Raw genomic sequence first — 15,343 nt, 5'->3', positions numbered from 1 at the left:
TCTCCGCATTCAGCCGCCCTTTGTTCCACCTGTGGCGCCTTGGGATTTGGCTGTGGTCCTGAGGGCTCTCCAAGGACCGCCGTTTGAACCACTGGGCTCAGTGGATCTTAAATGGCTAACAGCTAAGACTGTTTTCCTTCTGGCCATTGCTTCGGCCAGACGTGTTTCTGAGTTAGGGGCTCTTTCTTGTAGACCCCCTTTCTTGGTTTTTTATGGGAACAGGGCAGTGCTCCGCACTCGGCCCGAGTTTCTTCCCAAAGTTGTTTCCCAGTTTCATGTTAACGAGGAAATAGTTGTTCCGGCCTTTAACTCACCGGGTCTTTCCGTGGGTGAGGCCTCTTTGGATGTTGTGCGGGCCTTAAGGACTTATGTTGACCGCACTTCTTCGTTTAGGAAGTCGGACGCTTTGTTTGTCCTCTATGGCTTCCGTAAAAAGGGTTGGCCTGCTTCAAAGCAAACTTTGGCAGCCTGGATCCGTATGGCTATTTCTGAAGCTTATCTTCATGAAGGCCTACCGGTCCCTCCTTCTCTGAAGGCTCATTCCACTAGGTCTGTGGGTCCTTCGTGGGCAGCTCGACGTGGTGCCTCGGCAGTTCAGATCTGCAAGGCTGCTACGTGGTCTTCTGTCCATACCTTCGTGAGGTATTACAGGTTTGACACCTTCGCCTCTCAGGATGCTTCCTTCGGGCAGCGGATTCTCCTTTCTGCACAGGAGCGTCCCCACCCTTAAAGGATACTGCTTTGGGACATCCCCAAGGTATCCTGTGGATACCCTATGGACCCTGAAGTAGAAAATATGAGATATGGTAAGAACTTACCCTTGTTATCTCTATTTCTACGAAGTCCATAGGGTTCCACAGGACTCCCGCCCTGTCGCACTTGTGCTGCAGATGGGCTTTGCTCTGGTCACCGGTTTTCCGTCTCCCTCTGGTGAGAATGTGATTCTTGTATGTGTCCAGATCTTTGTTCTCTCTCTTCCTTCTCCTCCTCCGGCCTATGGCTTGGTAACTAACTGAGGTGCCTTGGCCCGGGGGCGGGGTATAGGAGGGGGACCTAGTGCATCCTGGGAGGCTGAAAGCTTAACTCTTTGGTGCCCTGCGACTGACGTCACACCTATACCCCAAGGTATCCTGTGGAACCCTATGGACTTCGTAGAAATAGAGATAACAAGGGTAAGTTCTTACCATATCTCATATTTTATCGCTGAATAAAAAGGACAATGTTTCGTTCATCGTTTATCCCACTGGTATCCCCCTCACTGTGTAGTATAAATACACCAAATGTGGCTACACACTATGCCAAATATATAAACCCTACTCAATTTCACAGCATTTCCCAGGGCCTTTTCTTTATTAATGGAACTGCAACTATGATGGAGAGTGTGTTATTGTACTGTGCATGTTATACAGAGGGAGCGGTTAGTTACTACATCAACAAAAGGTACCCCTTTGCAGAGCTGATGTTTTAGCCTGGTAAACAGAGACAATTTCCCCCTTAAGCTAAATGTACTACAAATGTATCATTTACTTCATAGGCTTGTATTAGGCATGACGCTAGCTCCATTTTATTTGCATTTGAAATGTCACTGCAGTTAAGGTATATTAATATAGAAATTTCACCATACAGTGAGGAACTGAGATTTCTGACATTTTATGGTTATAAAAGAGCATTTAAAGTTATTGTTCGTTGCTGCAATACAAAATACAAATATATGTGTGCGTGTATTACCTTTACACAGATGAGAATTAGATAGTATGAGAATATATATATATATATATTTATATTACACACACACTGTATATATAAGGAATTGATTCGGAGTTGAACTAAAGTCCATTCTGTTGTTGGGGAAAAATAAGAGTTATGGTATAAAATACATTTGTTAACTCTTTCTTCCAGGTCCATAGGGTCCACAGGAATTACCTTGGGGTATGTGGTTGGAGTGATCCAGGCACCAAACAGTTACAAGCTTTAGCTCCCAGGATGCACTGGGTCCTCCTCAATATACAGTATACCCCGCCACTCTCTACAGGCATTTAGTTTGTTTCAAAGCCCAAGGCAGGAGAAGGAAGGACAATTGTACACCACAAACACTCTAAGAAGAGGGAATAATTGAAATACAAAATAAAAAAAAAAGGATTACCCAATAACAACCAGGTGCATTTGGGTGGGTGCCTTGTGGACCTCGAAGAAAAAGTTAACAAAAAAGTATGTTATACCATAACTCTCTTCTTCTTTGGGTTCCATAGGGTCCACAGGAATTACCTTGGGGATGTCCCAAAGCAGTTCCCTTAAGGGTGGAGACGCTCCTGTTTAACAGATAGGATGCTTCCTTTGGGCGCCGGATTCTCCTGAGAGGAAAAAGTATCAAGGCGTAAAATTTGAGAAAAGTGTGGACGGAAGACAACGTGGCTGCTTGCAATTTATTGTTCAGTAGAGGCACCATGACAAAACGCCCACGATGGTCCCACAGATCGAGTAGAATGTGCTGTCACTGTGTTTGGAACAGAGAGATCAGCCTGTGTGTAAGCCTGAGAAATCGTCATATGAAGCCATCTAGATAAAGTCTGTTTGTTAGCTGGCTAGCCTCGCTTATGGCAGCCATACAACACAAAAAGAGAATCAGATTTCCTAAAGGAGTTGGTACGATCCACGTAGATAGGCAGGGCACGCACCACATCCAGGAGAAGATTCACCTAGAGAGGTCTGAAAACTGGAACCACAATTTCTTCATTTACATGAAACCAGGATACTACCTTAGGAAGGTAACCTAGGCACGAAGAACAGCACTATCCTGGTGAAAAATCAAAAATGGCGAGCGACAAGAAAGGGCTATCAAATCAGATACCCTGCGGGCAGAAGAGATAGCAGGAAGAAAAACTGTCTTCGCTGTCAACCACTTGATGTCTACCGATTTCAGAGGCCCAAATGGGGGAGCCTGTAGAGCGATGAGAACCAAAGACAAATCCCATGGAGCTATAGGAGGGACAAAGGGGAGGCTGAACAGTCAGAACACCCTGAAAAAATGAGGGGCGATCCTTCGCTGAAACCAAACAAACAGAGTGCAGACACCTGAACTCTCAGGGTGGCCAGGCGGAGACCCAGGTCTAACCCAGCCTAGAGAAAAGCAAGCACTCATGAGACCCTAAAAACTTCAGGATCATATTTTCTATGGACTACACCATTGAAAATGCAATTGCCAAATTCTGTAATAGATGCGGGCAGAGGAAGGCTTCGTGCCCTAAGCATTTTCTGAATTACAGAGGCAGTAAAACCTTTGCCTCTTAAGATCGAAGATTCAAGAGCCACGCCGTCAAAGACAGACGGGGAAGGTCCGGATGCAGGCAGGGACCCTGTGTTAACAGGTTCGGCCTTATAGGGAGAAGTCATGGAGTGTCTATGGAGAGACTCTGAAGGTCAGTGAACCAATGGCGTCTGGGCCAAGAAGGGGCTATCAGTATTACTATGCCGCCCTCCTGCTTGAATTTCCTGATGTATATCCTCACGACTTAGGAAGTCCGCTTCCCAGTTGAGGACTCCTGGTATGAATACTGCAGAAATTGCTGGAAGATGACATTCTGCCCAGACCAGAATGTTTTTCACTTCTGCCATGGCTGCCAGACTTCGAGGTAGGCTACTGTGGTCGCGTTGTCGGACTGTATCTGGACAGGCCTGCCTTTTAGTATATCCTGTGCCTGAACGAGTGCACTGAATACTGCACCAAGTTCCAGGATGTATGTTTATGGATAGATGACCCTCCTTGGTCATCTATCTTCCATGAAAAGTGTGACGACCCATCACTGCGCCCCATCCGTGGAGGCTGGCATCCATAGTGAGGAGCACCCAATCTGGAATCCAGAAGGGGTGACCCGTTAGGACGAAACGTCTGCAGCCACCATGAGAGGGAAAGCCAAACCTCTAATAAAGTCAGACGATCAGTCTTTCTCCAAACAGATACTCCCCACTCCACTGGGAGAGGATCAGCTGCTGCAATGATCTGGAGTGGAACTGAGCATATTCCCCCACGTCGAAGATGGACACCATGGACCCCAGAACCTGCATCGCTGAGTGGATAGACAACGTCCGATTGTGGAGAAATCTGCGAACCCATAATCGAAGGGCCAAAATCTTGTCGCTTGGCAGAAATATCCTCTGTTCCAGAGAATCCAGGAGTGCACCTAAATGCACCATCTGCTGTACTGGAGAAAGACGATTTTTTCCAATTTATGATGCAGCAGTGCCTGTGTAGGAAGGCAATTGACCATTCTGAGATGATGTTGTAATACATCTGGAAACTGTGCCAGTATCAGGAGGTTGTCATTACTGCCATTATTTTGGTAAAGACCCGCGGGGCCGTTGACAAACCAAAAGCCAGCACCTGAATTTGGAAATGTTGCTTCAGAACAGCAAACCGCAAAAACCTTTGGTGGGAAGGCGTAATTGGCACATGCAGATACGCATCCTGAATGTCCAAGGACACCATAAAATTCTCCGGTACCATTGCCAGAGCAGTTGACCAAAGAGTTTCCATACGGAACTTGGGCACCCGGATAAATTTGTTGAGGCCTTTCAGATTCAGAATAGGCTGGTGGGACCTATTGGGCTTCTGGATCAAAAATAGAATGGAATAATAACCCTTTCTTTGCTGATCCCAACAGAACTGAGACTATCACCCCTGAACCCAGCAGAGAACGAATGGCCTGCTGGAGGGCTAAGGTCTTGGTAGAATCCAAAGGAGGAGTGGTGCAAAAAAACCTTTGCGGGGGACCCTTCCGGAAAGTCAAGGAGTACCCTTGAGAGACCACTTCTCGGACCCAGGCGTCTGTTGTCTGATGCCAGGTATCCGAAAACTGAAGAAGTCGGCCTCCCACAATGGGAATTCCCCAGGAGAAGACCCGCCCCATCAGGCCGAGGGTATGTTGTCTGACTTGGAAGCTGGACGTCTGAATGCCCAAGATCTTTTAGTTTGCGGTTTCCTACGAGAACTGGATTGTCTAAATGAAGACTGTCCTTTCGCTTCTCATTGCGGACAAAAGGCTCAAAACGGCGACTGCCAAGGCCTAGGGGTAGTCGTCGAAGGCAGACCGGCCACAATCTTATCCAATTCTGTGCCAAACAGTATGCCTCCAGCAAACAGCAGGATTCCAGAGCCTTTTTGAAACCTGCATCTGCTTTCCAGGCCCTTAACCATAGGGCTCTGCGAGCAACAACTGAGGTAGCTGATGCCTTAGAAACTAGAATGCCGGCATCGAATGCCACCTTCCCCAAATAGGAGGCTGCCTCCTTGATATAGGAGATAAATGTCAGCTGCTCCCTGGAAGCCTCTGGTAGAGTATTTTCCAGTGCCCCTGTCCATTCTTCAATGGCCTTGGACACCCGGGCCTTAGCCGGACGGGTAACAGCTCCAGACAGAGATACTGCCTCGAGACAGGCCTCAAGTCTTCTAGCTGTAGGTTCCTTAAGGGAGGATGCATATGGTATGGGCAATGCGGCGCTCTTAACCAGATGTGCCACATGAGCATACACAGGAGGCGGAACATCCCATTTAGCACATTTGCCAGGAGGGAGGGGGTATAAAGCTGTAACCTTCTTTGTAACATGGAATCGTCTATCAGAACTCCATGCTTCCCCCCCTAAGTTCAGAGAGTTGCTCAGATTTAGGATCTCAGCCTTAACGACCTTCTGGCGCTTGAATACCGGAGCCTTCCTAGGTGCTGGCTCTTCACTATCTATTTTAAAATAGTTTTGACCGCCCTAATCAAGGAGACAACATCCACTGCTGCCAGATGGTCCTCCTCTCCTGAGAGGAGCCATGTACCTCTTTAAATTCATCTGAAGATACATCAGAATCTACAGTCTGGACGGACTGATAAGAAGCCGACCGCCTTCTGGTTTTAGGTACTACCGGCCTGCTTGCAGCATTTGCTGAAATGCAGTAGGAGACTGAGCTATACTCTGACTTGAGTGGGCATAAATATCCATCCAGGACTGATGCATAGGAGGCATAAACATAGCAGGTTGTAGCTGCTGAGGGTACCCCCATAGTAGGGGTCGGCGTGGGTGTAGATAAACTGTTCACAACTTGCGCCATAACATGAGAATAGGAAGCCCAAGGTGGTTCCTGCCCAGGAGCTGGTAGCCTGGAATGATGTGGTGGCTCCTTATAACAGCGACCACACAATTCATCGTGTATGAAATCCTGAAGGGACGAGCCCACCTGACAAGCCATACATGAAACCAGCACAGGGGCTTTAGCCTCCTGTTTCTCCTTATCTGTAGACATAAAGGTAATGTTATGTAATGCATTACAATGTGACAGTGTTCACCCCCAAAACAACCCACACACCTGTAGCAGAGGGTTATGAGGAGAAATAGCAGCGATAGTTCTAACAACTGACAGTTATTCAGGAATAAAAAAGGCAGTATAACAGCAGAATTACATAAAACACATACAAGCAATAATATAAATATATTATATCTTAGTCGACTACAATAAGATTAAAAGCTTAGTAGGATATTGAGCTCTGTATAACCTGGCCACCAAAGGAGAGGTATACAGGGAGATTGACCAAACCTCCTTAGATTCGCAGCTACAGTAGAGCACCTAAAAGTGGTCTCTGGGCGTCTCATATACCAAGGTGGCAGGTAGGAGCAACCCAGACGCAGGAGACCTCGTCTCTGGATCGGCATCTGGGCTGGGGGAGGGGCTGTCGGGGAGAGCCTACCTCCCCTCGGATTTATCAATTCACCGGGCGCACTGGCATTTTACATGGTCACCGCCACTGTCCCCAGTGATAAAATTATATGCCACGGTGGTCCAGCAGGAGAAGCAGTCGTCCCTGGTTCCCCACTACAGCGACCTCTGGCAGGTCTCCACTGCCGGAGGTACGGACTGCCACATGGTTCCCTGCAAGCGGGGAACCACCTTACCTGCATCCCCATGTCTTCCAGCTACAGTCCTGGGCCCAGCATCTAGTGAAACTCCACTGGCTCCCACTGCAATCACCAGTTCCCTCACTGGTGTTGTGGCGCCAACGGGGGTAGATGGAGCAGCAGCACTGGCGTCCAACCGGACGCCTAGCAATGTTAATTAAAAAAAACCAAAAAAACAAAGCTTGGGACTTCCTGAGCAGTCCCGTCTACAAGGTGCACTGATCCTGTGCACCAAACAAAAAACTAAGTGCCTATAGCCAGGGGTGGGGTATATATGGAGGACCAAGTGCATCCTGGGAGATAAAGCTTGTAATGGTTTGGTGCCTGGATCACTCCAACTACATACCCTTTCAGCTCCCAGGATGCCTCAGGTTGTCCTCCACATATACCCCGTCCATGGCTACAGGCATTCAGTTTTGTAAACAAGCCCAGGGCAGGAGAAGGAAAGAGGAGAAGGAAGAACAATGTACACCAGAAACTCACACAAAATTAGGGAATCCATGACCGAAAGAAAAATTACCCAATGCAGCCAGGTGTGGGTGCCCTGTGGACCTCCAAGAAAAGGAGTTATCAAGGTAAGTCTACCATAACTCTTTTCTTCTTCAGGGTCCACAGGGATACCATTGGGATGTCCTAAATCTAGAGAGGCAAAAGTGTTAAAGGCATTGAACAAAAGAAAAGTGTGGACAGAAGACCATGTGGCCGCCTTGGACAATTGTTCAGCAGAGGCACCACAACGAAATGCCCATGATAGTTCCACAGACCGGGTAGAATGTGCTGTCACCGTGTTTGGAACAAGTAGATCAGCCTGCGTGTAAGCCTGAAAGGTAGTCATCGAACCATCGAGCAAGAGTTTGTTTGTGAAAACCATATACACAAAAAGAGTGTCTGATTTTTTAAGAGAGTTTGTACGATCCACATATATACGGAGAGCACGAACCACATCCAGGGAAGCTTCACCTACAGAAAAGGTCTGAAGACTGGAAAGCTAAAAACCACAATCTGTTCATTCACATGAAAACGGGACACTACCTTAGGAAGGTTACCTGCCTATGTATGGAGGACAGCTCTTATCCTGGTGAAAAATCAAAAAGAGGGAGCAACAAGAGAGCACTGCCAAATTAGAGGAAAAGTGTCTTTGCAGTCAACCACTTAAAATCTACTGAGTCCAGAGGTTCAAATTGGGGTGCCTGAAACCCCTTGAGAGAAGACAAATCCCACAGTGCCACCGGTGGGACAAAGGGTGGCTGAACACCCTGACAAAATTTCTAAACATCCGGCAGAGACGCAATCCTCCGCTGGAACCAAACAGGCAGCGCAGAAACCTGTACTCTCAGGGTGGGCAGGCGGAGACAGAGCTCTAACCCAACCTGGAGAAAAGAAAGTACCCGGGAAACCCTAAAAACCATAGGGTCATACTATCCGTGGGAACACCATTGACCAATAGAGTGCCTCTATGTAATAGATGCAGGCAGAGAAAGGCTTTCGTGCCCTAAGCATCGTCTGAATCACAGAGATGGAGAAACCTTTGGCTCTTAAGATGGAAGACTCAAGATCCACGCCGTCAAAGACAGACAAGATAAGTCCAGATGCAGACAGGGGCCCTGCGCTATCAGATCCGGCCATAAAGGAAGAGGAAACGGACTGTCTATGGATAGATTCAGTATGTCAGTGAACCAATGGCGCCTGGGCCAAGCAGGAGCTACTAGTATTACTGTGCTGCCTTTCTGCTTTAATTTCCTGAGGACCCTTGGGAGAGGGAAATTGGCGGAAAGACGTACGCCAGCTTGAAGTCCCACCTCACAGCCAGCGCGTCCACGAAGGTAGCTGAGGGTTCTCTGGTCCTAGCCCGTATCTGGGGACCTTGTGGCTGGGACGTGAGGCCATGAGGTCTACGTCTGGTAGGCCCAATTTGTTCACCAGGAACTGGAAAAACCCCGGGTGGAGAGCCCACTCTCCGGCGTGTATGTCCTGACGACTTAGGAAGTCCGCTTCTCAGTTAAGGACTCCCGGGATGAATATTTGCCTCGATAGCCTGAAGATGACATTCTGTCCAGAACAGAATGTTTGTCACTTCCTTCATGGCGTGCCTTCCTGATGATTGAGATAGGCTACTGTTGTCGGACTGGATCTGGACCGGCCTGCCTTGGAATAGGTCCTGTGCCAGGAGGAGCGCTTTGTATACAGCGCGTAGCTTTAAGATATTTTTGGGTAGGTGACTTTCCTGATTTGTCCATCTTTCCTGAAAGGTATGAAGGTATGATGACCTGTCACTGCCCCCCATCCGTGAAGACTGGCGTCCGTGGTGAGGAGCACCCAGTATGGAATCCAGAATGGGCAACCCTTGTCCAGATAAGCCTTTTGTAGCCACCACGAGAGAGATACGAACCTCCGGTGAGAAGGATCCTGTGGGACCTTATATGATGCTACTGCCCGTTCCACCGGGAGAGAATCAATTGTTGCAGAGGTCTGGAGTTGAACGGAGAATATTCCACCATATCGAAGGTGGATACCACTGACCCCAGGCAATTTGCATACTCGCAATAATAGGGCCAAAATCTTGTCCTGGCAGAATCACCTTTTGTGCCTGAGAATCCAGAAGTGCCCCCAGATGAACCATCCACTTTATTGGAGAAAGATGATTTCTTCCAATTGATGATCGAGCCGTGCATCTGCAGTCAGGCAATGGTCAGTTGGAGATGGTGTTGTAGAACAGCTGAAGACTGTGCCAATATCAGACGGTCATCCAGGTATGGAAGTGTTCCAATTCCCTGATGCCTGAGGTAGGCCGTCATAAATGCCATTTTATTGGTAAAGACCCGAGGGGCCGTTGATAGACCAAAGGGCAGTGCCTGAAATTGGCAATGTTGTTGCGGACAGCAAACCATAGAAAATTGTTGGTGGGATGACGAAATATGCACATGCAGATACGCATCCTGAATGTCCAGGGAAGTCATAAAATCCCCAGGTTCCAGAGCCAAAATAATTGACCGAAGAGTCTCCATATGGAACTTTGGTACACGGATAAACTTGATGAGGGTTTTCAGATTTAGAATAGGGCGATAAGACCCAGTTGGTTTCTGAACCAAAAATAGATTGGAATAACCACCCCCCCCTTCACAGGAACCAGGATTATCACCCTTGCCCACAACAAGGAGTAAATGGCCTCCTGGAGGGCCAAGGCCTTGATAGAATATGATTGGGAAGTTGTACCGAAAAACTTCTGTGGATGCCGCCTCCGGAAGGTGAGGGCATACACCCCTGAGAGACCACTTCACGGACCCAGGCGTCTGTTGTTGTTTAATGCCAGTAGTCTTCAAATTGAAAAAGAAGACCTCCTCCCATGGGATCCTCCAGGAGCAGGCCCGTCCCATCAGGCAGAGGATTTATCGTCCGGCTTAGAGGCTGGACGTCTGACTGGCCAGGACCTCTTAGTTTGCGAATTGGTGGTTCTGCGAGAACTAGACGGTCTGGAGGAAGGCTGTCCTTTTGCTCTTCCCTGAGGGTGAAAGGACCAAAAGACTGCCTAGACTTTGACGTAGCTGTTGATGGCAGACCTAAAGATTTTGAGGCTGCCAGAGTAGCCACACTCTTATCCAATTGTGCTCCAAAAAGTATGTTTCCATAAAAAGGTAAAGATTCCAGAGCCTTCTTGGAGCCCGTATCTGCTTTCCAGGACTTTAACCAAAGGGCTCTACGAGCAACAACCGAAGCTGACGATGCTTTAGAAGCCAGGAGCCCAGGATCTATTGCAGCTTCTCCCAAATAGGAGGCTGCTTCCCCTATGTGGGAGATCTGTATCAGCTGTTCTCTGGTAGCATTTGGTAGAGTATCTTCCAATGCCCCGTCCACTCTTCAACAGCTTTTGATACCCATGCTGGAACCGGCCGAGTAACAGCTCCAGACGATGAAAACACTGATTTAAGACATGTTTCAAGTTTTCTAATCTGTAGGATCTTTAAAGGGATGATGCTGATGGTATAGGCAAGGCAGCACTCCTGACTACATGTGTCACATGAGCATCCACCGTAGGAAGGACTTCCCACTTAGTACAATCAATAGGTGGATCAGGATACAAAGATAGTAGCCGTTTTGTAACATGGAACAGTTTATCCGGGTTACTCCATGCTTCCATAAGTTCAGTGAGCTGCTCAGACTTAGGAAACTCAGCTTTTACCACCTTCTGGTATTTAAACACTGTATATTTAGTATTCATTTGACCTCCCTCACCAAAGAAGGGACATCCACTGTAGAAAAATGGTCCTCCTCTCCTGAGATAGACCCTGTTGAAGAACCCGTCGCATCATCTGACTCCTCCGATGATGCGTCTGAATCTACATGATGAGCAGGCTGATAAAATTATATCGTCCGCTTAGGCGTTTTATTGGCTACCGGTCTGTTCGCCTGCAACATTTGTTGAAACGCAGCAGCTGACTGAGCCATACTCTGACTTGAGTGGGCATAAACATCCATCCAGGAAGGATGTATAGGGGGGACAAACATAGCAGGCTGGAACTGCTGTAGGGATCCCATTATGGGAGGCAGCGTAGTAGTAGCCAAACGGTCCACTAGCTGCGTCATAACCAGAGACAAGGAGGATACCAAAGAGGACTCCTGTACAGGGGCTAGTAGACTGGATTGGTGACGTGTTTCTTTATAACAAACAGCACACAAACCATCCTGTATTAAGTCCTGAGGGGACAAGCCCACCAATCAACTTTTACATGAAACCAGCACCAAGCCTCAGTTTCCGGTTTACCCTTATTCTTAGAAATAATAACTAAGTGCAAATGTGACTGCCTTCACAAACAAAAATAAATGTGAAGTACAAATTTAAAAAGAAAAGAAAAAATATTTCCCCATACACCTGTAGCAAAGAGTTGAGAAATAGTAGCGATAGTTATACCAGACAGTACAGAAAATAAAGGCAGTAACCACACAGCAGAGCTAGCAAATGTCACATACAATGCATATGCAATATACTTGCAATGGGCCCATATACAGGAGGAGCAACCCAGACGCGGGAAAACCTCAGCTGGATCGGCGTCTGGGCTGGGGGAGGTGCTGCGGGGGAAATCTACCTCCCCTATGCTGTATCAACCCCCCAGGTGCGCTGGCCTTGTAACACGGCCACCGCCACTGTCCCCAATGCCAGACTGACTTGCCCCGGTGGTCTAGTGGAGGATAGGACCCAGTGGTCGCCCCACTACAGCAACCTCCGGCAGGTCTCCAACCACCGGAGGTAAGGATGAACCACCTTACCTGCTTCCCCGTGCTTCCAGCTGCAGTCCCAGGTCCCAGCATCGCCACTAACCAATCTCCATTGGTGCCCGCTGAAATCACCAGTCCGGTTACTGGTATTGCGGCACCAGTGGGAGTAGGTGGAGCAGCAGCACAGGCGTCCTTTAGAACACCTAGCGCTGTATGCTCTAAAGTAAAAATAAATAAAACATAAAATACAAAGCTTGGGACTGCGTGAACAGTCCCAGTTATAAAGGTGCGTCTGAATCCTGCCGCACCAAACGAACAACTGAATGCCTGTAGCCAGGGGCAGGATATGTGGAGGAGGACCTAAGGCATCCAGGGAGCTAAACGCTTAACTGTTTGGTGCATGGATCACTCCAACCACATTTCCCCCATGGTATCCCTGTGGATCCTGAAGACTAAAATATATACTTTATTCACCAACAACAAAGTGGACTTTTGTTCAACCCCAAATCAGTTCCTTAGTATGCAACGTTAGAAGCAATTACAGAAAAAGTCCTACAAACCCACTCTGTCACAAATTTAGCATTATTATGGATTAATGATATGCTATATTATACAAATTCAATTCTAGTTCAGTTGAATCCTTACAACAAGAGTCAATAACCTAAAGCATCTTTCTCACCTGACATTGGAGTTAGGCTGAGACATTGGCTGTGAGGGCTGTGGGGAGGGTTGAGGAGGAGGCGGCATAGATTGTGGAGTTTGAACCTGCTGTACAGGTGATGGTGACGACATTAAAGAGATACTGCCCTGATTTACCTAAAATAAAACATTGCATTTGTTAAAGAAATATATATTAAAAAAAAATTAAAAAATCAACCCCTCAACAGCAAAATGACAAAAAAAAAAAAGATATAAGGAGCAGTTAGTCACAATGCCCAGGAGGTATATCCATCTGGGCTTTGTCGCTGGACCTGCAGAGATATGGTTAGTAGCAGTTGGTGCTATCTTCAGGGAGCCACCTGTACAAGAGGAACTTGGATATCACCATGGAACAGATTGATCCAAATCCCTGGAATCTGCTAGACACCAAATAAAAGTTAATCACATGGAACTATAGATTGTCAGAGGAAAGTGTTCCAAGCTAGTCTAATCAGCTTAATCACTGCCCGACAACAGGAAAACATATATATATATATATATATATATATATATATATATATATATAAAAAAAATTATATTATATATAAAATTTGAAACCACTGGATCTTAGCAACCATAAATATCTATCAATAGAAACTAGGAATGTGCTTACACAAGTAGCTGATACAAATATATTTAAATTAACCCATCTAAATTAATATTCCTGAGAAAACGCCCATTATGTTGTAATAGATGCGCACAGCATACACTGCAAGCGCTATATCCCTAGGAAACAAAACCATAAATAAATATTGCAAGCAGCAGATAGACAGAAGGCAAATAATGAACGGAGGAGATGAAAATGACAGGCACTGCCAAACATATACAAAAGATTAATTCCAGTGCCTACAGCTTTACAATTGCCCCTCAAGATTGTAAGTGGGGGCTATCAGAAGTTTATGTTATTTAAAATATAGATTTTCTCTGAAAGTTTTATAGGTGTACGTTTGGTTTGCTACTCCACATGGTGAGAGAGCAGCAAAGGACACTATCACAATCACACGCTTTTGCACTAGTGCAAACACTAGCAGACCAATAAAAAGGCACCACAGACCAACAAAAGCAATCTAAAACTACATAGGCAACCATTTTACAGCCCTCAGGTTTTGGCTGTCCCCAAGAAACACAGATTTACATCTTGAGGGACTGCAGATAACTGACAGACTGTCATAGCTCTGGCACCCACAAGTCAGTCAATACCTGTGGCATCTGCTGTCCTCCCATAGGGGTGGAGCTTGGAGGCGTGTCAGATGCAGTGGTGGGCGGGAACCGCGACCTTATTGCCATCCCACCTCGAGTCATAGATGCGGTGATCATCTTTGGAGGACAACAGACAAAAGTAAAACAAGAAATGCAGTGCAAGCGGCGTGAGGGAGAAGAGTGCATGCAAAAGCCAAAAGCAGGCGCAGGAGCACCCTAAAAACTACAAAGATCAGCACCGTATAGCAACCCAAGCAAGGAACACCTGCACTAAAAGCTTACTGACCGCAGTAGTGTCAGAGCAGCCCCAGAGGTCTCTTAAAGGTCTTTGTATTATCTAATTTATGTGCCTGGTCTCAAGCTTTAGGAAATCTTCGCATTCAACCATCGGACGCCAATATGTTCAAAACTGATAGTTGCTATAATCTGCGGAATTGTTGTAACTTCCAAAACAACACTGCTCATTTCCCACCATTCATAAACAACGTTATTCAAGACAAAACTAAAAAACAAATAGCAAAACAAAAACCGCGTGTCACTAAATTCTTCCCTGAATGATTCAATGACATACTCAACAGATACTGAACCAATACAAGATGAATTCTTCATCATACCTGCGAGGTACTTCACAGGTAGTGCTTTAGAAGCCGTACTCTTATTTTAAAAGGGCTATTTCTGGACGTGTAGCTCAAAAAGATGGCTTCCCTTCCGTAGCCTCCTGCCTTTACCGGAAAAAAAAAAGCAAACCACCATTCTATTATTTTACTCTCTACATCCAGTCTTTAAAATGGACTAGTGAATGCGATTATTTTCTTTTTATAAAACATACAAACACAAATTTACTTGCAAGCTCATCCTTTTCCAATGTAGGGTAGGTGGTTCCTGTGAAAACCTTTCATTGGACTTAATGGGGCTGATGATATGGACATACGCCAATTTGTGTAGTGTATAACATGCAAAATGGTTCTGTACAAACAGAGTGCAGGCATATGTGCTTATGAAGATTTTCCCAAATCTGACACTTGCGTCTGCTTGTGACTGGAGAGAAAATATGGGAAAGGGAGGGTCTAATGCAGGCCAAGTACAGTAAGGGAGTGTTTGAGTAACTCAGAAAAGATGCAGGCACATATGCCCTTTAAATTCATAATAATTGCAGGCGCAAGTCCACAATGCCTATGATCACTAGCATTAAGGGCGCCATACATCAGACAGCCGTTTCGCAGATTTCCCCATCAGGCAATAACTGCAGATCCGCCCGTCGAAAATGCTGATCAGCGGCCATAGATAATTACCGATCTCT

The 15,343-nt window shown here is 46.5% G+C and overlaps 1 protein-coding gene across 5 annotated transcripts in view; it reads right to left on the bottom strand.

Annotated features, from left to right (window-relative positions):
• LOC148517986 (mediator of RNA polymerase II transcription subunit 15-like) overlaps positions 1–15,343 on the bottom strand; it is a 49,010-nt gene that overhangs the window by 12,905 nt on the left and 20,762 nt on the right. For 3 of the 5 annotated variants that reach the window (XM_088477862.1, XM_088477861.1, XM_088477860.1), the window contains exons 9-10: positions 14,044–14,160; positions 12,824–12,960 (exon numbers count right to left, since the gene is read on the bottom strand). In XM_088477862.1, coding sequence (XP_088333988.1) covers positions 12,824–12,960; positions 14,044–14,160 — 254 coding nt within the window. The remainder of the gene's footprint in view (positions 1–12,823; positions 12,961–14,043; positions 14,161–15,343) is intronic. The other 2 variants (XM_088477863.1, XM_088477864.1) reach the window with 1 other exon arrangement.

Source organism: Taudactylus pleione, unplaced genomic scaffold (assembly GCF_031769625.1).
Source record: "Taudactylus pleione unplaced genomic scaffold, aTauple2 ptg000205l, whole genome shotgun sequence".
Classification (NCBI taxonomy): domain Eukaryota; kingdom Metazoa; phylum Chordata; class Amphibia; order Anura; family Myobatrachidae; genus Taudactylus; species Taudactylus pleione.
Note: the sequence above shows the minus strand (reverse complement) of the source record. Positions and strands in the feature narration are given on the sequence as shown.